The sequence below is a fragment of the Heterocephalus glaber genome, unplaced genomic scaffold, assembly GCF_053883595.1.
Source record: "Heterocephalus glaber isolate CG9 unplaced genomic scaffold, H.glaber_assembly_v1.0 deba00000937, whole genome shotgun sequence".
Taxonomy (NCBI): Eukaryota; Metazoa; Chordata; class Mammalia; order Rodentia; family Bathyergidae; genus Heterocephalus; species Heterocephalus glaber.
The window spans coordinates 8,622,685-8,645,091 of NW_028258173.1; the positions used below are offsets into that span (position 1 = coordinate 8,622,685).

The 22,407-nt window shown below is 44.6% G+C and overlaps 1 protein-coding gene across 20 annotated transcripts in view; it reads left to right on the plus strand.

Moving 5' to 3' along the window:
- Slc39a11 (solute carrier family 39 member 11) overlaps nt 1-22,407 on the plus strand; it is a 486,128-nt gene that overhangs the window by 67,542 nt on the left and 396,179 nt on the right. For 12 of the 20 annotated variants that reach the window (XM_087208172.1, XM_087208169.1, XM_087208167.1 and 9 more), the window contains one exon: nt 21,287-21,405. In XM_087208172.1, the coding sequence (XP_087064298.1) occupies nt 21,287-21,405 (119 nt within the window). Of the gene's footprint in view, nt 1-17,820; nt 17,964-18,003; nt 18,281-21,286; nt 21,406-22,407 lie in introns of those variants that run through there. The other 8 variants (XM_004860561.3, XM_087208170.1, XM_087208173.1 and 5 more) reach the window with 2 other exon arrangements.

The window sequence follows — 22,407 nt, forward strand, 5'->3', positions numbered from 1 at the left end:
CAGTGCAGTGGTGTTTACTTTATAATACTTGCAGATTGAAACTTTCTTTTCTGATAATAGAAACACACATAATGTTGTGGACTCTACTGGCTAATGGCACGACATCACTTCTGTTGCCAGGGATGTTTCTTGCCCCCCACCTGTTGATCTGTATTTGCCATCAAAAGGTCGCTTAACACCAGCCTTTTCTTGACCAAATTTTGTGCACTTAGCCAAATACTTGTGATTCATTTCCACCTTGATGCCTTTACTTAAACTGGTCTCCCCATCAAGAGTGCTGTTTTGGGCAAGGTGCGGTGGCTCACACACGTAATTGCAGTGCTTTGGGAAGCTGAGACAGAAGGATCTTAAATTCAAATCCAGCCTGGGCAACTAGAAAGACCCTATTTCAAAAACAAAACAAAAGAAAAGAAAAAACGAATTAAGTATCTGGGAATATAGCTCCCTGTGAAGGCCCTGGGTTCAATCTCCACTACTGGAAAAAAAAGAAAAAAAAATACTCAAACCAAAAAGAATATTGTCTCAGGCTTGGGTGTAGCTTGGTAGTAGTACGCTTGCCTAGTATGTGGGAGGCCCTGGGCTCATCAGAAGAAAAAAAAGACCAAGCCTGTTGTCTGGGCTCTTCTCTGCCTATCCACATCTTTCATGTCCTCTGAGGATCCTGTCCTCACCATTCAATAGTGAACTATTCCAGTCCTTAATGATCTCTGCCCTAGGACTTCTGGCATTTAATTGGCATGGCCGTGGGTTTCCAGAGTCATAATCACAGTCGGGCCCAATAGGGGTTCAAAGATGGGAGGGGGGGTGCTCTTCAAGAGAAGAGAATGAATTAGCATTTGAAGGGCGGGCTTCATCTTGGGGTGTGCTCCCCCCAGGCCCTGCTAGCCTAATCAACCACAGTCTCATCAGCCTCCTGGAACAGCAGCTGCACTTCCTCCTTTAATTAATTTTGGGCTTAGGGTTGTTGGGGGATCATGTACTAAGAAGTCTTACCCGGCAGTGTGTACTGTAAAAATTAATTTTCTTAAAAATGTAGGTCATTGTTCATTTATTTGACAGATACTTAACTGTTGTCTTTTCTGCTCATCAGAGGAGTAAGATACCTTCATTGTAATTCCCTTCAGGCCTGAAAAACCTAATTGGTACACATTAGAAGAGCAATGGACAAGGCTGGCACAACTGAGGTACTTAACTGTTTTGCGTGGATATAGTTACATGATTTTTCTTAATTCTCAAAGCTAAAGACTCTGTTTCATTACCCCCCATTACTTTATTCTTTACCACCTCCCCACCCCCACCCCGCAGCAGTGATTTCCAACCTGCTGTTCCTGAACTTGAAGGGACTTCTTAGTATCGAATTTATCAATTATTAATATTCCCCCCCCCGCAAAAAAAGAGGCAAAGGCAAATGAAAATCCAGGGTCTTTGCTTCCGGTGGGAGTGGCAGCCCCTCGGGTCTCTAGCCCTGGTCCTTCATGCTCAACTGTAGTTTTGATTGGTAGCTACCTCAGTGTGTCTTTTATGAACAAAAGAAAAAAAAAGGAAAAAGAAATAATTCTTAGCTAACATATTTTACTTGATAAGTCTCTTTGAAATCATCTTTTTTTGTGGGGTGAGGTTAGAGAAATAGTAACAGTGGCTTATAGTTATCACAGAGCCGCTTTAGAGGCTAGATAATCCGTGCTTGTTAAAATTAATACAAAGTAGATTTTTCTGTTCAAGTTGATTGAAGGGTGTGTCCCCCGCGACGCCTATAGAAGGTTCTGGAAGAACTCGGCATAGGTGAGAACCCCAGAAGCTGTTACTTCAGGATAAAACACTCTGAAGTTCAGCTGCCAGGCGATTCCCTGACGCTAGTGCTGGATGTGTCTAGGCTATGTGAACTCCAAGTTTTTGCACCTTTTTGGAGCTGAGGGAGGAGAAAGGGGGCTTTAGGTGTAGACACTTTTGCCCTGAATTTGCAGTTTCTTGGGAGCATCAAGGGGACATTTGTTACGGCCAGAGGAATTCTGGTGGGTGGTGGAGGATGAAAGTTAGAAGGCACTCAGGCCTCAGATGTTCTGTGAGTCAAGGCCTCACCAACCATCTGTCTGTGGAGGTGGTAGGAAGGGACAGCAGCCTGGCTGTGACAGGCCAGCCCCAGGAGACTCCCATGTGAGTGGCAGAGAGGGAACCTGGAGGAAAAGGCCTTCCTCAGTCTTCTGATTACATCACAGTGAGACCACCTCATTATGCAGCTGGCCTGTGGAAGTTAATGAAGGGAAGAGAATTCTCAGGAAATGACTGATTAAAACAAACTGTGGATATTTTCAAGGGAACCTGACTTTCCAAAAAGCTGCGTGTTTTAAACATCCAAGAGGCTTTGAATATAAGCAGAGTCTTGTTTTATTGACAGATTTTGGGCTTAGAATTTAGAGTCCAGTTTCTTGGTTGGGTTTTGGTACCTGGCTTATTATTTAAGCTCAAAGAACTAACTTTTCTGTATTTAGCCTTTTTTATACCTTGTTAAAATATTTTTGAGTTCCTACACCTTCTTCATGGAATGCCCAACTTCTTTGTGAATTCCCCCATAATCTTCTGTTACTTGCATATTTTTAAAAAATAATGTAATAACAAATGATATTTTTTTTCCAGTACCAGGGATGGAACTCAGGATCTTGCACTTGCTAGGCAGGCGCAGGACCACTGAGCTAAATCCTTAGCCCAGGTAAACATATGTTTTTGTATATTGCTTTATTCCCTCCAAAACTTGATATCATAAATATTTCCTGTGTTGCTATGATGATTATCATTTTGACTAGCTGGATAAAAGTCTGTTGCATTTTTGTTTTGTAATTTTTTAACTATCCTTTTGTTGAGAACATTAGGGTAATCAATATCTTTTCCCTCCTATATTTTGGATAGTTTTATTAAGCAAGTTCCTGGGAAATCATATTTCTGGGTTAACTCTATTTACAGCACCAGAGGGCACAGTGCAATTTGTAGAACTCTATCATTCAATTTAATTAGACATGTGATCTTTTGCATCCTTTCCATGCATGAGACTTTTGTAAGCCTTGTTAAAGTTTCCTGAAAATGTGGCTAGACTTTAATGCCTCTCCAGGTACCATGTCTTTTTTAAAAAAAATTAATTTTGTTGGTACATTTTAGGTATACAATATAATGACATTCATTATTGGAAATTTGCACCTTTACATAATCACTCTTGGTTCTGATTTTTTCCTCATTTCCCCTGCCCTCCCTTCAAGCCCTCCATCCCTTGCTATTTACAAAGACTTTGTTTCCATGTTTTCATTTTCTCATATTAATTCCATTCCCTTCTTTCCTTTCCCCTACGCCTCCCAATCCCACTTTCCCTTTGCCCCTTTTCTTCCTATTTCACATTATCTATTATATCTTTTAGTTCTTATTTACACTTTCAGTTTCTCACACTAGAGAAACTATTTGGTATTTACACATGTGTATCCCATTTATTTCACTTAAGAGTATTGCCTCAATATGCATCCATTTAGCTATAAATCTAATTTTTCATTTTTTATGGCTGAGTAGTACTCTTTTTTTTTTTTTTGGTGTAAGGGATTGAACTCGGGATCTTGCGCTTGCGCAGCAGGTGGCAAAACCACTGAGCTAAATCCCCAGCCCAGTACTCCATTTTATTAAAAAAACACATTATCTTTATCCAGCCTGCAGGTGATGGGCATTTGGGCTGTTTCCAAGTTTTAGCTATTACAAATTGTGCTGCTGTGAACATGGGTGCACATATATCACTGTGGTATGATTCTTTTAATTCTTTGGGGAAGATACTCAGCATGGGAATAGCTGGATCAAATGGGACTTCCAGTCCTAGTTCTTTGAGGTATCTCCATACTGATTTCCACAGTGGTTGCACCAGTCTACATTCCCACCAGCAGTGGAGCAGGGTTCCTCTTCCCCCACAGCCCCGCCAGCATTTGTTATTGGTTGATTTCATGATAGCAGCCATTCTTTCTGGGGTGAGGTGGAATCTCAGCATTGTTTTCATTTGCATTTCTCAAATAACCAGTGATGTTGAACATTTTTTCATATGTTTATTTGCTATTTCTACTTCTTTGCCTGAGAAATGTCTGTTCATTTCAGATGCCTATTTTTGGATTGGGTCTTTAAATTTGGGAGGTCTGATCTTTTTAAGAGCTTTATAGATTCGCGATAGTAGACCTTTGTCTGAGAAACAGTAGGTGAAAATTTTTTCCCACATTGTGGGTTGTGTCTTCACACTGTTGGTGGTTTCTCTTGCTGTGCAGAAGCTTTTTAGTAAGAAGAGATCCCACTTGTTGATTGTTTATGCTAGTTCATGGGCAACTGAGGTTTTGTTCATAAAATCTTTTCCTACGCCAATGTCTTCAAGAGTTCTACCTAACCTCTGTTCCAGCCGGTTCAGCATTTTTGTTTTAATATTTAGATCTTTAATCCATTTTGATTTTAGTTTAGTGTATGGTGAGAGATGTAGGTCTAGTTTTAATCTTTGGCAAGTTGAAACCCAATTATTTCAGCACCATTTATTAAAGAGGCTATCTTTCCTCCAGTGAAGGTGTTTGGCTCCTTTGTCGAAGATGAGATGGCTGAGTGTGTCTGGAGTTGTTTTGGCATCTTCTAATCTCTTCCACTGGTCCTCAGGTCTGTTTCTTTGCCAGTGCCATGCTGTTTTTATTACAGAAGTTTTGTAGCATAGTTTCAAGTTGGGGATTGTGATACCCTCTACCTTGTCTCTGTTGCCTAGAATTGCTTTTGCTATTCTAGGTCTCTTCTTGTTATGAATGAGTTTTTTGATTGTTTTCTCAAGGTCCATGAAGTATGGTGCTGGGATTTCAATTGGGATTGCATGGAATCTATATAGCAGTTTTGGAAGTATGGCCATTTTCACTATGTTGATTCTTCCTACCCAGGAGTAAGGGATGTCTTTCCATTTTCTGATGTCACCGTCAATCTCTCTTTTTAAAGTGCTATAGTTTTCAGAGAAGAGGTCTTTGATTTCTTTTGTTAGGTTGATTCTTAGGTTTTTCAGTTTCTTGGATGCTATTGTGAAAGGAATTGTTTGCCCTATTTCTGTCTCAGTGAGTGTGTTGTTTGTATAGAGGAAAATCATTGATTTTTGTGTGTTGACCTTGTATCCAGCTACTTTACTGAATTTGGTTATTAAGTCTAGAAGACTTTTGGTGGAGTTCTTGGGGTCTTCTATATAAAGCATCATGTCATCTGCAAATAATGACAATTTGACTTCTTCATTTCCTTTTTTTATTCCTTTTATTTCTTTCTCTTGTCTAATTCCCATGGCTAATGTTTCCAAAACTTTATTGAACAAGAGTGGTGATAGTGGACATCCTTGCCTTGTTCCTGATTTTAATGTGAAGGATTTCAGTTTTTGACCATTGATTATGCTATTGACTATTGGTTTTTCATAGATGGCTTCTATCAGTTTGAGGTAGAGACCATCTATTCCAATTTTTTGTAGGGTTTTTATCATAAATGCATGTTGGATTTTGTCAAATGCTTTTTCTGCATCTATGGAGATGATCACATGGTTTTTGTCCTTGGCTCTATTGATATAGGGTATTACATTGATTGATTTGTGTATGTTGAACCATCCCTGCATCTCTGGGATGAATCCCACTTGGTCAGAGTGTATGATCTTCTTGATGATCTTCTGCATTTTATTTGCCAGTATCTTATTAAGGATTTTTGCATCTATGTTCATTAGTGAGATTGGCCTATAGTTCTCTTCTTCAGTTGGGTCTTTCTCTGCTTTGGGGATCAAGGTGATGGTTGTTTCCAGGAATGAATTCGGGAGTATTGCTTCCCTTTCAATTTCATTGAAGAGTTTAAACAGTAGTGGCAGTATAGCGCCTCTCTAAATGTCTTGTAGAATTCAGCAGTGAAGCCATCAGGACCTGGGCTTTTCTTAGTTGGTAAGTTTTTAATTACATTTTCAATTTCATTGATTGATTTTGGGTTGTTTAGAATTTTTAGGTCTTCTTGGTTCAACTTTGGTAATTCATACTTATCTAGGAACCTATCCATTTCTTCTGTGTTTTCCATCCTATTGGTGTATAGGTTCTTGAAGTAGGTATTGATCATCCTCTGGATTACTGCTGAATCTGTTGTATCCTTTTCATTCCTAATTGCATGGATTTGGGCCTTTTCTTTCCTTTTTCTGTTAAGGTTGACTAAGGGTTTGTCAGTTTTGTTGATTCTTTGGAAGAACCAACTCTTGGCTTAATTGATTTTTTGTACTGTTCTCTTAGTCTCCATTGTATTGATTTCTGCTCTATCTTTATAATTTCCTCCCTTGTATGAGCTTTGGGTTTTTCCTGCTCTTCTTTTTCTAGAAGCTTGAGTTTCTGCATCAGGTTGTTTAACTGGGCTCACTCTGTTTTCCTAATATGAGTATTCACTGCTATGAATTTCCCTTGCTAGACTGCTTTCATTGTGTTCCATAGATTCCGATATGTTGTATTGTAATTGCCATTTAATTGAAGGAACTGTCTGATTTCTTCTTTAATTTCCTCTCTGACCCACTGGTTATTCAAAAGTGTGTTGTTCAATTTCCATGTGTTTATGAAATTTTTGTAGTTTCTTTTGCTATGGATCTCCAATTTCATCACACTATATTGTGATAATATACAGGGGATAACTTCAATTCCTTTGGACTTACTTAAACATGTTCTATGAGTGAGTATGTGGTCTATTTTGGAGAATGACCTGTGTGCAGCTGAAAAGAATGTGTATTCTGATTTTGTGGAGCTGAACACTGTAAACATCTGTTAAGTTCATTTGTTCAAGAGTTTGATTGAGTTCTAGTATTTCATTGCTTATTTTTCATCTAGTTGATCTACCTATTTGTAACAGTGGGGTATTGAGGTCCCCCCTACTATTGTATTAGTGCTTATTTGATTTTTCATGTCCATTAGTACTTTTTTTATATAGTTGGGTGCACTAGTGTTTGGTGCATAGATATTTATGATTGTCATCTCTTCCTGTTGGGTTGTTCCCTTTACAAGGATGCAGTGTCCTTCTTTGTCTCTCTTAATCAGTGTTGCTTTGAAATCCACTTGATCTGCAAAGAGGATAGCTATCCCTGCTTTTTTTTTGGTTCCTGTCACATGGAGTATTGTTTTCCACCCTTTAACTTTCAGTCTATGAGTTTCTTTTTGAATTAAGTGTGGTTTTTTTATGCAGCATATTGTTGGATCTTGCTTCTTGACCCATTCTGCCAGTCTATTTGTTTTAATTGCTGAATTGAGATCATTAACATTGATGGTTATAACTGATATGTATTGACTTATCCTTGTCATGACTCTTTTTTTTTTTGATTCTCCCCCTTTGTTTTAATTTATTGTCATGCCTGATGGATTCATTCTGCTGGGCTTCCTGATGTTGTCATCCTTGTTGTCTTTACCTAGGCTGTTGTCTAAAATTTTTTGGAGTGCTGGTTTGGTATTCGTGAAATTCCTAAGGTGCTCTTTTTCATGAAAGTATCTTATTTCTCCAGCAATTTTTTGGGGGGGCTACTGGGGATCAAAGTCAGGACCTTGCTCTTGTGAGGCAGGTGCAGGAACCACTCAGCTAAATCCCCAGCCCATTCTCCATCAATTTTGAAAGATAGTTTTGCAGGGTACATCAATCTGGGTTGGATGCTGTTTTCCTCTAGGGCTTGGAATATGTCACTCTAAGCTCTTCTTGCCTTGAAGGTTTGTGTTGAGAAGGCTGCTGTGTTTCTGGTGGGCTTTCCTTTGTATGTGATTTGTTTCTTTTCTCTAACTGCTTGTAGAATTTTATTCTTCTGTTGGGTTTCTCGAATCTTAACTATTATGTGCCTATGTGCAGATTTTTTATGATCAAGGCTAGTTGGAATCATATATGGCTCACTTATGTGTATATCAAGTTCTTTTTCCCTGCTTGGGAAGTTTTCTGCCATCACTTCTATGAACAGTTTTTTATGCCTGCACTCTCTCCTGTTTCTTCATTGACTCTGATCAGTCTTATATTAGCCTCCTTTACATTGTCTAGCAGCTGCTGGATTGATTTCTTGTGCTTCCTTAGTATTTTAAGGCAATTTTTCTTTTCCTGGTCACTAATTGCAATCTTATCTTCTATATGTGAAATTCTATCCTCACATTGGCTTATTCTGCAGCATAAACTTTCAGTGGAATTTTTAATCTCCTGGAAATCTGTTTGCATTTATTTTATGGATTCCATTTGTTTCCTATGTTGGGATTCCATCATGTTCCTTAGTTCCTCTCTCTATATTTTTTTAATCTGTGTCTTCTCTAGATTTATTTTTCATGTCTTTCACTATGGGCACAATCTCTGGTGTTATCTGAGAAATTATTTGATTTCTTTTTTCCAGATCTTCTTTTGTTGCCAGTTCAGGGAGTCCACCTGACTGAGTATCATATTGTTCCATCTTGTTTCCCTTTGATGTTGCTTTAGGTGATTTGAAAGTATGGTTTTGAGGCTTGTTTACATTTCTTCTCATTTCAGTGAGGGGGTAGAAGGGTGTGTGTGTGTGTGTGTGTGTGTGTGTGTGTGTGTGTGCTCACCTCCCGTGTGCCCATGCGGCTCACCTCATCTGTGCTGGGGGCAGTGGTACAGCGGCCCAGAAGGTTCCCCTCCTCTCAGGTACCATGTATTTAGGTAAAATTTCAATGTAAATCTGTGTAGAATCTCATTTCCACATTATAGGAATGCTGGGGATGGAACCCATGGCCTCATGCATGCTAAGCAAGCATTCAACTGCTGAGAAACTCCTCCAGTGACCATATTGTTTTGAAATAGTTGAAGAAGTCTTACCATGAAAATAATTGTTGTACTCATATCTTTTTCAGGGTGTGTTAAAACCTGGTCTGGGGATTGCATTAGTTTGCTAGTGTTGTTTGTCAGTTAGGGTCCACTAGAGAAACATTTAATTATATATATTGTAAAAGATCTACAAAAAAAATGGCCAACTGCTAAGTCAGGGGTGGAAGAATGCAAAATGGCCACCTGTGCTGCAGAGCAGGAGGATCCAGTTGAAAGTCGAAGGCCTGGAGCTCACTGCAGAGTCTTGTGTGAGGTGTGTCTGAAAGCCAAAGAATCTGTGTTAGAAGGCTGAAGAATTTGCACTGGAAGCCTGAAGGAACTGGAGAGGAACATCCAAAGGAGATGGTGAAGACTGAAGCTGTTCTGACGGAGCAGAAAGGAAGACTTCCTTCTTCTTTTCCTTTATATTTCACTCAGATTTTAGGCCTATTGGTTAGTGCCTGCTGTATCCCATGTAGGTCTTCTCTGGTTGGTATTCAGCCTACATGTCTGTCATCTACAGACATTCACAGAACTATGCCCCACCAATCTGTTAGGCATTTCTTAATCCATTCAAATTGACATCACAATTAACTATCACAGTCTGCCTTAACAAAATACCACACTGAGAGACCCACACAACAAAAATATATTGTCTCACAGTTCTGAAGATCAGAAGCCTCAAACCAAGGTGTTATCAGGGTTGGTTCTCCTGAGGGCTGTGAGGGAAAGGTGCATCCAGGCTTCCCTCCTTGCTTACAGCTGACCATTTTCTTCCTATATCACTTCTTATTGTCTTCCCTCTGCAAGTCTCTCTGCCCCAATGCCCTCCCTTTATAAGGACATCTGTTATACTGGATTAAGACTCCATTTCCACAGAAGGTCACATCCTGAGGTCCTGGGCTTTGAGACTTTAACACATGATTTAGGGGAGGGGAACACTACTCAATCTATGACAAACTCAATGAAAGTGGGCCACAGACACCTGATTGGAAGCTAAATTGGGAGTCCTGGCTGCCTTCTCCCAGTGAGATAGATACTCACTAAAACAGAACAGTGGCTTTTTAAATCAGTCTCTCTCTCTCTCTCCCTCTCTCTCTCCCTCTCTCTTGTTTTTTCAAATTAAAGACACAAAAGAACTCTTTCAAAAAATAAAGATTTGGCTTCCTGGTTCTTGGTTTCATAAAGACTCAATCTCCTGTGATAGAAATGATAGGGGCCAGGGGGTTTCCTAGGTCAACCCTATTAAAAATGCTGCAAAATACCATCAACTGGGTGGCTTCTCTCACAGCTCTGGAAGCCACAGGTCCAAAATCAAGATGATGCCATGGGAGAGTCTTTCTCTGCCTCTTCCAGCTTCTGGTGGTTCCCTGTGTTCCTTGGCTTGTGACGGCGTCACTCCAGTCACTGCTTCTGTCTCCATATTTCTTGTCCTCTTTTCCTGTGTCCTGATCTTCTCCCCTTATCCATGTTTTAGATTTAGGATCCACCTGGTTAGTCCAGAATGATCTCAAGATCTTCAATTTAACAAATTTGCAAAGATCCTGATTACAAATAAGGTTGTTGTCATAGGCACCAAGGGGTTGGAATTTGATTGTCCCTTTTTGCATCTACTTGTCAACCTATCCACACAGCTTCTTGGCTGATCTCATCCAGTGACCACGTTTGCTGCCCTGGCCTCATTCCACCCAGCTCTGTCTGGTGGGGTCTTGACTCTGAGTGGGTGAGGGACCAGGTCCAGCCTTCTTCCCCTTTGCACTTCAGGTGTGTGTGTGTTCTTCATTCTGTTCTCTTGGATTCTCCTCTCTAGCTACCCACGTTCTGCAGGCCATGGATTGCTGGCCTCATGCCCCAGGGAGATGGTGACAGCAGGAGACCATTCTCTTCCAGGAAAGGCATCCCTCCCTGTCCCTGGCCTCAGCCCTCCAGGAGCCTCACTCAGCTCATACACACAGGAGGAGTTTCCTACTGTTCCCACTCTCAGAGAAGAATAAAGATTCTTAGCCTTCTGGCTCCTCCCCCATTCCCTGAGGCCTCCCAGAATCTTTGCAGGCCCTTAAAAAACTACTTTTTTGAGGTCTCATCTTATTGCAGCAAACATATTAAAAGGCCCCTACTTCCACATTAAGTGCTTCTTTTCCTCATAAAGTAATCAGAGGGATTTTTATAATTTTGCTTTTGAAAGTATGTGACTCTAAGCTTTAATTTATGATTGGCAGCCACTTCTTGGGCGTCACTGTTCATATTTAGGCATATTCTGAAAGTGAGAAAAGCTAAACCTCGGCTTGTTTCTCCATTGTAATTTAATTTTTATGAATACCAAAGTCAACTATTAAGAAGGTTTTATGGCCTTTTAATTAATCATTTATGAAATTTCTACAGGTTTAAAAAAAATTCCTTTTGAAATTAGCACCAAAAGAAAAATGGACTCCTTTGAGAGAAGTGGTCTAATGTGCTTAGTGTAAACTGAATCCTAATTCTGTAAATGCAGTTACCATTACTTTTCAATTCTAGAACTTGATTTTTCTAGTGCTAAAAAAGAAGACTTTAAAGGACATTTGCAGTTATGTGTAAATAATACTGTGTTTGTTAATCAGTGATGCCACTAGGATGTTTGCGGTTTTCCTCCTAAGCAGATTCCTGATGTTAGCAAGCAGCAGGGAACAGTCTTTTATCATAGAGATCAGATCACCAGCAGTGGAGTCAGCGAGACTTCATTGTACATTTGCATGTTATGTATTGTTTGGTATGTTATGTATTTATTCCTTTGTCCTTTCATGTGTATGTGTTCTGCTTTCCGCATTAAACTGGGAAGTAAAAAAAAAAATTCCTTTTGAGCCAGTATCTAGTCTTTCCATTCTTAACCATTCGTTAGGCTCCCGGGGAACTGGGAGACCTCAAATTTCAGACTATTTCTGGTCATCTCCAAACTGGTCCTGCCATCTCAGCCCCAGGGATGCCTCCTGCTTCGATGCAAGTGTGACTTACATTCACACAGGGCCCCATGCCCAGAAGAGCCTGCCCCTGGTTAAATGCTCTGGTGCCACTGTCTTGAGATTCTTAATACTTTTATCTTTGAGGGGACAATGAAGTCCACATGTTGTTTCCGGAAATATGAAGAAAAGAAATGAATTTATATATATTTTAGTACTTTAGCAACACTTTTTTCCCCTGTTTTTTGAACAAGGGTCTCCCATTTTCATTTTGTACCAGGTTCCAATTTTGTAGTTGGTCCTGCCTGGGAATGACAGTGGGAATGACCTGTTACCCACCATCCAGTGTCGTGGGCTCCTGGGGCAATGCTGTAGGGAAGAGGCTGGTGAGAGCTTCCTCTTCATTGTCTTACTGGCCACACATTCAAGAACAAATGTTCAGGGCAGCGAGATCTGTCCCAACTGCCGAGGAGTCAGTACCAAAGGCCTTCAGGAGATTCCATATGGGAAGCTCTGTACTCTAAATGTGTCCTTATTAAATGTATTAAATTATCAAGACCTAAATGTTGAGAAGGAATTGAGCACAAGGTATATTTTAGTGCAGGTATCTTTTCACAGCAATTTTGCTGAATGGACAGTTGGTTCTTTTCTTTCTCAAGTTTTATGGTGTGTGTTGGTTACTTTTCTCTTGTTGCTGAGACAAAATACCCGACATCCAAAGTTAGAGGGGAAGGGGTTTATTTGGCTTACAGTTTGTAGAGGCTTCAGTCCATAATCAGTTGGCTCCAAAGCAGGAGTGGCAAACAGGCATTGCAGAGGAGAAACAACATGGCGTGCACAAGGCAGCAATAGCAAGAGAGAGTTAACAGGGTTCTCCCTGCCCCTTTTATCTTATTCAGACTACTTAGGCCAGGTAGCACTCTCACCCTTAATCCTAGTGCTCTTGAGCCTAGCATTGCATCATGAATCAATTCCAACTTCATACACTCTAGATCAAGTCTATGACCACATGAGGCTTTGGGGGCCCATCTAGACCCAAACCATAACATGGTGGATCAGATGCTAAGCAGTGCCCAGACAGATGATTCTTGAAACTCAGGTTAAAATTTAAGGAGTGATTTTTATCATGTCATTCTGAGAATTATTTCATGGGACTTTCATGGGTTTCCCATACTTTTTTTTTTTTTTTTTTTTTGGCACCAGGGATCAAACTTGGGTCTTGTGCCTGTGAGGCAGGCAGTGGAACCACTGAGCTAAATCCCCGGCTCTCCCATATTTTGTTTCCCAACTTTTCACGGTTTGGACTGGATAGTTCTTCATTATAGGGGTGGGGGTATTGAAGGATGTTTGGCATTGTCCCTGGTCTCCACCCACTAAGCACCCTCCCACTTGCTAAATGCTGTCTGGGCAGGGCTGGGGCAAAGTTGCCCTTGGTCAGGCACCAATGATTGATAATATAGTAGTGGGATATGAGTGACAAAATAGTGGCAACAATATCATCGAGTATAGGTATGGACTCTTTCTTATCAGTGTCAAGAAGGTCTTTAATATACAGTGTAGCCAACAGTTAATATTTTTGTCTCTGACTGGCTTATTCATTCAATAAATATTCACCATTGTTATGGCTTGTATCTATATGTCCCCTTGAAGCCTCATGTGCACATAGGTGGGCGTTTTCAGAGGTGGCTGGCTCTCAGGTGTGTGATGCTAGGATCCAGTTGTGAGATGCTGGGATTAAACTGCACAATGCTGAGGGTAAGGGTGCATGACTATGAGATTAGTCCACTGACTGGTTAAGCATAGTTCTGGATGTGGATAATGGGAAGGCCTACCCTGGGTGTGGGTGGCACCACTCAAAAGACAGGTAGCCTGGAAGGAATAAAAGAGAGAGGCTTCTGCCTCACTACTTGCTGCTTCTGCTTGCCATGACCTGTTTCTCCTCTGTGATGCCCCTCTGCTATGCCACCCTGCTTTTTTTTTTTTGGTACCGGGGATCGAACTCGGGTCCTTGCGCTTGTGCAACAGGCAGTGAAACCACTGAGCTAAATCCCTGATCCCCCACCCTGCTTTGTAGCCAGCCAACTATGAATTGAAACCTCTGCAAACTCTGAGCTAAATAAACCTTTCCTCCTTTTGACTGTTGGGTATTTTGTCTTAGCAATGAGAAAAAGTAACTAAGACAATCATAATGCAAAAGGCTGATGTGGTACTGCTCTCATGGAATTTGTATTTCGAAAAATACAGGAGGGCTGGAAAAATCTGCATTAGATTGGATATTTAAGGAAGTTCTCTTTGAAGAGGTGACATTTGTGCTGAGATTCAAATGACAAGAAGGATCCAGCCAGGTGGAAATTTGGGGAACAGGTGCTATAGGCGGAGGAGATGGAACAGCGAGGACAAAGGCCCTGCGGCAGGAGTGGGCTTGGTGTTCCAGGAGAGGGCAGAGTAGCCTGGCTGAGGCAGTGGGAGGAAGGGCTGGGGAGTGATTTCAGGGAGTGCAGAGGCTGAGGGTAGGAGCTTGGGTTTTCCTCCAAGTGCAGAAAGGAGCCCTCAGACAGATAGTAGTAGCTGATGGACAGGATTGAATTTCTGTCTTGAAAGATGGCTTTGCCTGCTTTGCTGAGAATGGATGGTTGGGAGGGCACAGTGGGGAATCAGGAAGATCAATTGTGTAATCAGGGCAGGATGGAGAAGGGAAACTGGGTAAAGTGGCCCCTGGCAAGGTGGAGAGAAGAGGATGAATTATGGATGTATGGGAAAAGAATAAGTTTTCAAATCCCCTAAACAAACTATAACAAGTCCCTACCTTTTAATAACACTTCTATAAACTGCCTGTTGTTTCCACTTCTACCACCCCAGCTGCAAATCTGAGAACCAATTCTGGCTGGGCTTCTTAGCCACGCTGTGGAGAGAAGGAGCCAGCTGGCCTGGGGTTAAAGGCTCATCTCGGTCCTCATGACAGGTCCACGGCCAGACTTCCAGAAGGGCAGGCAAGACTGTGGCCAAGGGAGGCCACATCTCCCTGGTCAACTTCCACACAGTAAGGCCCAGCAGAGCGCTTGACACAGAGTAGATGCTGAAAACAAAAAGGCCTGAGTCAAAGAGCGAGCAAAGCGATGAGAGAGGGAGGGAGAGTGGATGGGCGATAATCACTCAGGGAGACTTCGGGGCAGAGTGCTGGTGCTTCACTCCAGGTCACAGTGACCCGAGACAGGACAGCCTCACTCCCTGGCCAAGGATGGGGACACTGAGGCTGATTGCACCTGGGGAATCTCTGTCCAGGGAAACCCAGATGTCATTTCTTCTGTATGACCAGAATCTGAACCAGGGTCTCAATGGCTACGTTACCTCTTTCTGGGTGTGGGGGCAGGAGGGAGAGAGGGAGAGGAAGAGAGAGAGAGAGAGAGCAGCAAAGATGAGATCACGCAGGAGTAGACTTCTCTGTGCTGGCTTTACCCTTTTTGTGAAGCTGCTGGCCACTGCCCCCTCACCCTGCTCGACCTCAGTCTTTCTGGAAGAGGTGCTGGCAGAGCCTTGAACCCGACTGAACGACAGTGACTCCTCCGGAAAGGACCACCGACTATCCTGCTGCTGTGCAGATCAACCCCATCTCATGGCCCTTGCCACTTGGGAACGAGCCCTCCATGCTACAAAGCACTCACTCCTGCTTTGTCCACCACTGCTCTCTTCATGCACACACGGTTCATGCACACAGTGTCCCACCCTCAATTTATGGGGGCTTTCAGGCAAATTTGTCCCCAAGGGAGAGGACAGAGATGAGCTGAGGAATGTAACTTTAAGGAAACATTTTCTTCCTGCCAGGGCTATGGTAGATGGGGAAGTGTGCAGAGGACCCCAGCAGTCTGCATGTTTGGACAGGGTGTTTGTGTATGGGATGTATTCAGGAGGATGGGAGATGGTGGGCTTGTCTATTGGGGACTGGCTGTCTGGCATCAGGAAACTGGTGTGGCTTGAGGGAGGGAAATGCTCTGCTGAATAGGGTGCTTCTGAGTCTCATCCCGGGAGCCCTGAATGGGAAGGACATTATCCCTGGAGATAGGTGGGCTTGGCTTCCCAAACTGCCCAGTCCAACTGGGGTCATGCCAGAGCTTTCCTGGCTCAATTTCCTTATCAATCCCTGCCCTCCAAAACTGTTGTGGATTTTAGATGAGGAGTTGATAGAACAGTAGAGTGTGGGGCCCAGGCTGTGTACTCAGCCAGCATCAGGTGCCCTCCCCACCCTCCCCACAACCAGCTGACCCCACATCACCTCTGAGTGTGTTTGGAGGGTGTGATAGGATACGAGCTGCTGTGCTGGCTGGGGGTGCTCAGGGAGGAGTGGGGTCAAATCCTGGGCCCGTGTCTGGGTCTGGAAGGGGTCCTTAGCATCCAGATGAAGTTCTGGGGAACCTCTGAGGATGGAGACTCCTTTTCTAAGCAGCACTGAGACAGCTGGGAGATGAGGTCAGAGCAGGGTGCTGGAGAGATTGTATCACAGCTGGGCCTCAGGGGCTGGGGAGGGGGCTATATGTGGGGAAGCAGGAGATGAAGGGAAATGCAGTAGAAATGATATCTGGGGATGTACTGGTGCCAGAGAGGGGAGACTATGTAGTAGTTGTGCAGCCCTGCTTGGTTGGGGGGGCACAAGGAGACGAAACAAATCTGAGAAAGTCAGTTGCTGTCATAACACAGAAAATCTTGAAATACAGGCGGAGGAGTTTGAACTTTATGCCAAAGGCACTAGGGAACCACTGAAGATCTTGAAGCAAGATCATGGCATGCTGTGCTTTAGGCAAGTTGATCTGGTGCCCAGAACAGGGTGGAGTGGCAAGAGGTGATCACTAGGACCTAGGTGAGAGGTCAGGAGGCTGAATTCCCATAGCAGCCACCAGAACAGATGGGGTGGGAGGAGCATTTTGTTAATTGTTCACAAATTTTTTGGCTCACTTTTCATTATGAAAAATTTAAACGCTTATTAGAGCAGAAAAATTGAAATACGTATTAAGAAAAATTTAACAAACCTTTCTGTGTCCATTCCCTAGCTTCCACAGTGATTAATCTGGCTAATTTTGTCTAGGCAATCCACTCGTCCCTTCCACAGTATTTTGTGGTGAGTCAGAGATATGAAACCATGTCATGGCTTTTGTAGCATGCAGGAGGAGCAGTGTTTTCAGGGTCACGTTCATGGGCCCTGCCATCTTGGTGTGGTTTCCTGGGTGCCTGTCACCCTCTGTGTGGAAACTGGGGGTCTCTAGAGGGCGATGGCCACTCATGTCATTTTATTTTCCCTACACAATGCCCGGTATACGGTGCCACCCATACTGTGAGCAACTCATGAAAGAGGACTGTCCTTCTTGCACCTTTCAATCTATGGCCTCTCTGACCACAGGCTCTTTTTCTGCCCCCGTTGGGCTCTGGCAAGTTTCCTAAATAAAGTACAGGACACTGAGCTACATTTGAGTTTCAGGTAAACAACGACAACAAAAAACACCAAAGATTGCATTGGGTATCCTCCTATTAACGTGAATTATTTGCTGTTTACCTGAAACTCAAATTTAGCCAGGGATCCTGTTGGTATTTTGTTTTGGTTTGGCCAAATCTTAGCGTCCTCCCACCCTGGTCTTCTCATGGAAGCCCTGGGGAGCAGAGTCCTTGACCTAGGCCTGCAGTTCTCAGAGAGTGGCCCTGGACACCAGCAGCAGCAGCAGCAGCAGAGGGCTTAGTTCAAAACAGAAAACCCCAGGCCCACTCAGAATGACACTGCCAGAACCTCTAGGGTTGGTGCAACCTGTGTTTGACATCTTCTGGGTGATTCTGATGGGAACTGTAGTTTGAGGGGCACTGATCTAGAGAATGATGCGCCACTCCCCTGCTCAGCTGCTCACTCACACCACGCTCACCCAACGCGTAGCAAACTCAGGACCTCACAAAGGGCTCTTCCCTGGGTGTCTGCGACCTGCCCTACTACTCTGCTCTTCGCCTCCGGGCTCTGTTCTGCCCGCCCCGATCTGTTCCGGAGCCTTCGGAAGGCTGTGAACCAGAGAATTAATTCTTTAGGCGGGATTTTCCAGTGGCGGCTGGGCGGGGCCTGATGGCAGGAGGGACACGTGTTTGTGTGTGTGGGGGAAGCAGGAAGTGACTGCGGGAGTGGAGCCGGTGGAGCGAGCAGCAGCGGGGGCTGATGGAAGTGGAGTGGGGGCTGGAGAGGGCACCCTAGTGAGTCGGCTTTTCTCTCCTTCAGCGCCTGGGGTTGGGTCCCAGGCCCGGGGTCTGGGGCTGTCAGGACGAGCGTGTGGGTCTTAAGAGCAGCACCCTGGAGCTTGGAAAGGGGGCTGCCCCTGAGAAGAGAAGGGGTTGGAGGCGAAGCAGGAGGCTTTGGCAGGTGGCAGCGGAAGGGGGATGCCCTTTCATGCTCTCCCCTACAGGGCGGCCGGAGGCAGCGACCTGCGGCCTTTTACAGTCCTCAGCCCAGATCCTCTTCATTCATTGCTTCCTGGTGGGTGTGTGAGGATCCCGGATCTCCGGGAGCAGAGGTAGCTACGATTCCAACAGCCCAGTAGGCCCCTCCTCCTGGCGCTTAAATATGACCGGGAATCCGTTTAACCTTCAGCGGGTCTGGGTGAGGCCTGAGATTGTGCATGTCTAACCTCCACTGGTTCTCCGACCACACTTAAGTAGCAAGGAATCAAGAGAACTTTCCCACAGTCGCACCGCCCAAACCTGAGTCCTCCCTGGCTTCCGCTGGTGGTGACAGGGCCTGTGTTGTGCAGTTTCACCAAGGCCCAGGTGGCACAGGTGTTTCTACTTCTGCAACTTCACCAATATCTTGAAGCTGACTCTTAAAAGCAGTGCAACAGGTCTAAAAAGGGGAGGAAAAATATAAAGAGGAAACCTACAGGAATGCCTCATGTGCCTCTGTAGCAGAATGTACACGCCAGTGGGGTGGTGTTGGCTTCTTTGAAGTTCGAGTGGGCAGAGAAAGAGCCCTTTTCCCGATAACTCCTTAGGGCTGATGCTGTTAATATCCAGCCAATGAGGAAGTCTGAGCCCCACGGTGTGAGCTGCTTTGGAGGCATAGTGCTGGTGCACCATGCTCCTAAGGGGCTACTGGTCTACCTGTCAGAGATACTTGTTCTTCTGGATTCTTTACTGGCCTTACCAATCCTCTGCAGTGCAGGATGACTTACTGTCTAGATGCTTGGTCTTGTGGACCTCATTTCAGTTTGAGAAAAGAGCTTTCTACACTTTCTTGTGCATTAGAATCCCATATGGAATTGGATAAGATGCAGATTCAGGCTCAGAGTCTGGGGTGAGACCTGAAGTCTGTGTGTCTAGGAAGCACCCCAAAGGGACCAGTTTTTGTGCTTCGGCCACTCTTTGAGTAGGGAGGCTTCCAAACAGCAAACAGGAGACACTTCTCCAAGGGTTCAGTGGCCGTGACAAATGTTGAGATGGCAGGGATGTGGCCTTATCCCTTTCCCCACTTCTCAGGATGCTCAGGTATAAATGCGGACAGTTTAGAAGAGTGTTTTCCTATTCTATTAACCACCTGGAACACCTATGAGCACCCTCTGTTCACCAGCTCGCAAAATCCACTTTGACTTTGATCTGTTGGCAAACGGAGCTTGTGTGTTTCTTCGGTAGCTGTTAAAAGGCACCTTTAACTACTGGGGGAAGTAAAGGTGGTTTGTGTTATGATCCGTCCTGGATGATAAATAGTAAGAGGAGGATAGCTCTGTGTCTTTGTAAATGTTAGAAATTTCATCCACAAGCAGCTAGAAGCAGATAATTGGTGTAATGATCCAGGTATCTTGGTTTTAAAACAAACACAAACCCACTCTTTTACAATGTCTTAACGAGATGGCAAATGTGAAGATAATAGCTTTGGTTAAAAGTGATTTTTTTCATTAATTAGTGCAGTCACCATGCTGAGTTCTGTTTGATTATGGGGACCACAGTCTGAACAAATTGTCTTTATCTCAGAGGTTTCTTAGCACAGAGCAGAGCCAGGGCTTACCTGGGCTTACTTGGGTTTGTCTGGGCCCATAGCCTTTCCTAGGTTGGAACTTGGCTGTGTGGCTGAATCCTTTTGTGTAAGGCCCCTGCCACCCTCTGCCACGGTTTCCAAGGTCAGTAGGGACAGTGTATTGAGTGAGCTCTTGGTCTGTAGCTCCCGGATGGCTGGCTCTTCAGTGCCAGGGCCTGGCAAGGCTGAACCTTGTGGGGTCATGTCCAGCCCTGTGGTGCTGGGAGGCCAGTGGGAGCTGAATGAGGCCTTTGAGACAAGCCCCTGAGCCCTAGGGACCAGAACACAGAGCTGTTCAACACATGAGTGCCTCTGGCCTAGAACTTTCCACAGGGAGAGGTCTGACTCCTTGTCATTTCAGAGCTGGGGCTTGAGCATTTTCAAGGCTGGAGAAGGTTTTGGGTCCCATAAGAGGGAAGGGCACTTAGCTTTCTTCTCTTGGTGGGCAGTAGTATGATTCCAGTTTCAACAGCAGCATACTGGCTTGGACAGGGAAAATGGCATTTGTGGGTCTGTTTCCTTGTCTTTGCCAACCGTTCTGTCCAGGTAAGCTGGCCTTTTCCAGTTCAGCAAATGTTTTTCAAGAGGCACAAAGCCCTGCTTCAGAGAGGTTCCACAGCTTAGGACACAAAAGACAAAGGAGGCCCACCCAGAGGCAATGCCCCATGGGAGATTAGGAACTTTGTCAGGAAGTTGGCAGCAAATGGGCTGCAGGGGATGCCCTGGGATCTAATGGCTGGCCATGTGAAGGAAGGCATTCCAGGAGGGAACTGTGAACTGAGGCTTTGAGGCAGGATCCTTCAAGGTGCCATAAAGAATTGGATTGGCTGGGAATTTAGCTCAGTGGCACTGCATCTGCCTCGAAAACGCAAGGTCCTGAGTTTGGTCCCCAGTGCCAAAAAAAAAAAAAAAAAAGTACCAAGAATTGGGGTGAGCTGGATCATGGTGCCAGTGCAGAGTGTAACAGAGTTGTGGGCTTGAAGAGTCCATGGGAGAATGGAAGATCAGTGGGTGGAATTTCCCCATTGGCAGTTCAGGGCTTGCTCCAGAAAGCTCTGATTGGGAATTAGATGGAAGAGCTTTGAAAGAGAACCTGAGCTAGTTACCTGCATCTGAAGGAGAGAACAAATGATGGGCAGGGCCAGGTGGAATCTGCAGAATGAGCCCGAGATAAGCCCCTGACTGCGTCAGACCTTAGAACCCTTCCTCTTGGTTATCCACAATCTTTGTGCTTCTCTGGAACTACTTCTCAATTTTGCAACCTCTTGTGAGGCTCCCTATGTCCCCATGTTGCTTTTTCAGAGTTAGATCCTCTCAGTGCCTGGGGGCCTGGGATCAAGAAGCTTGACCTGTGTGCTGGGTTGTTGAGGACCCTTGGGTTGGTGTGGCAGAAGGCCGCATGCCACCATTCCGGATGAAGACAACTTAAACAGGGGAATTAGGACACAGAAGAACAAGTAAGTGTCACCCAAAGGGACCTCTGATGGCTGATCCTTTGCTCCTCTGCACACAGCTGTATCCAGGATGCTCCAAGGCCACAGCGCTGTGTTCCAGGCCTTGCTGGGGACCTTCTTCACCTGGGGGATGACAGCAGCTGGGGCAGCTCTCGTGTTCATATTCTCTAGTGGACAGGTGAGTTGCCTTGCTTTGGTTCTGCTAGTGGGCAGGCTCGTTGATGTCCCTCCCTGCACACGCAGGGGGTGGGTGGTGACATTTTCCTCTATCTTCTTGTTTTCTGTGTAACTCCCTTCCCAGCCAAGAGAACAGGTTCAGACACCACGCAGTATCTTCTCCTTTCCTGCCTCTAACAACCTGGATTGAAGGGATTGGGAGTGAGGAACCCAGCTATTCAATCTCTTTTAACCCGAAGCTTGACTTCTAGCTTCCATCTGATTTCTTTTGGGGCTGGAGTAGGGAATACCATGCAGGACCAAAGAAGATTAGATTTCAGATACATCTGTCCTCCCCTGTGGCCTTGGCTTAGCTGGGATGATTGAGGAGCCCTTGTGAGAAGCAGGGGATCTACTGGCTTTCTCTTTTATCCCAGCCTTAGGACTCTGCGTTCCTCCTCCTTGGGTAACAGGCCACCTTCCCATGTCCCTGCAGAACCCACATCTCTCACTTCTGTGCCCATGCACTTTCACCCTTGGGATGAATATAGAAGGCCACCTTCCCATGTCCCTGCAGAACCCACCCCTCCCACCCCTGTGCCTCAGCATCCTCCATGTAGCCTGCTCAGACCCTCTCTGCACCCTTGCTCACTCTCAGGCCCCTACAACCTAGCCCCAAACCCTTTATACATCCCTCATCTCCCTCTTCTCCATGCCCCACACCCCAAGTCCCTATGGCTCTCCTGTGTACCCCACACGTCCTCCCCTCACTATACCCTAACCTGCACAACCCCCACTCACCTCCCATGTCGAAAATCTCACTCTTTCTTCAACCCTGCGTTCCCCTATCCCCAGACCCAGAGCCCTGGATGGTGTCTTGATGAGTGCACAGGAGCACGTATCTTTTTATTTTTATTTTTTTGTATTAAATTCTTTTATTGGTCCATTGTAGGTATACAACACACTTACATTTCTCATTGGGAATTGTACCTCTACATGATGCATCTTGGTTCTTATCTTTTCC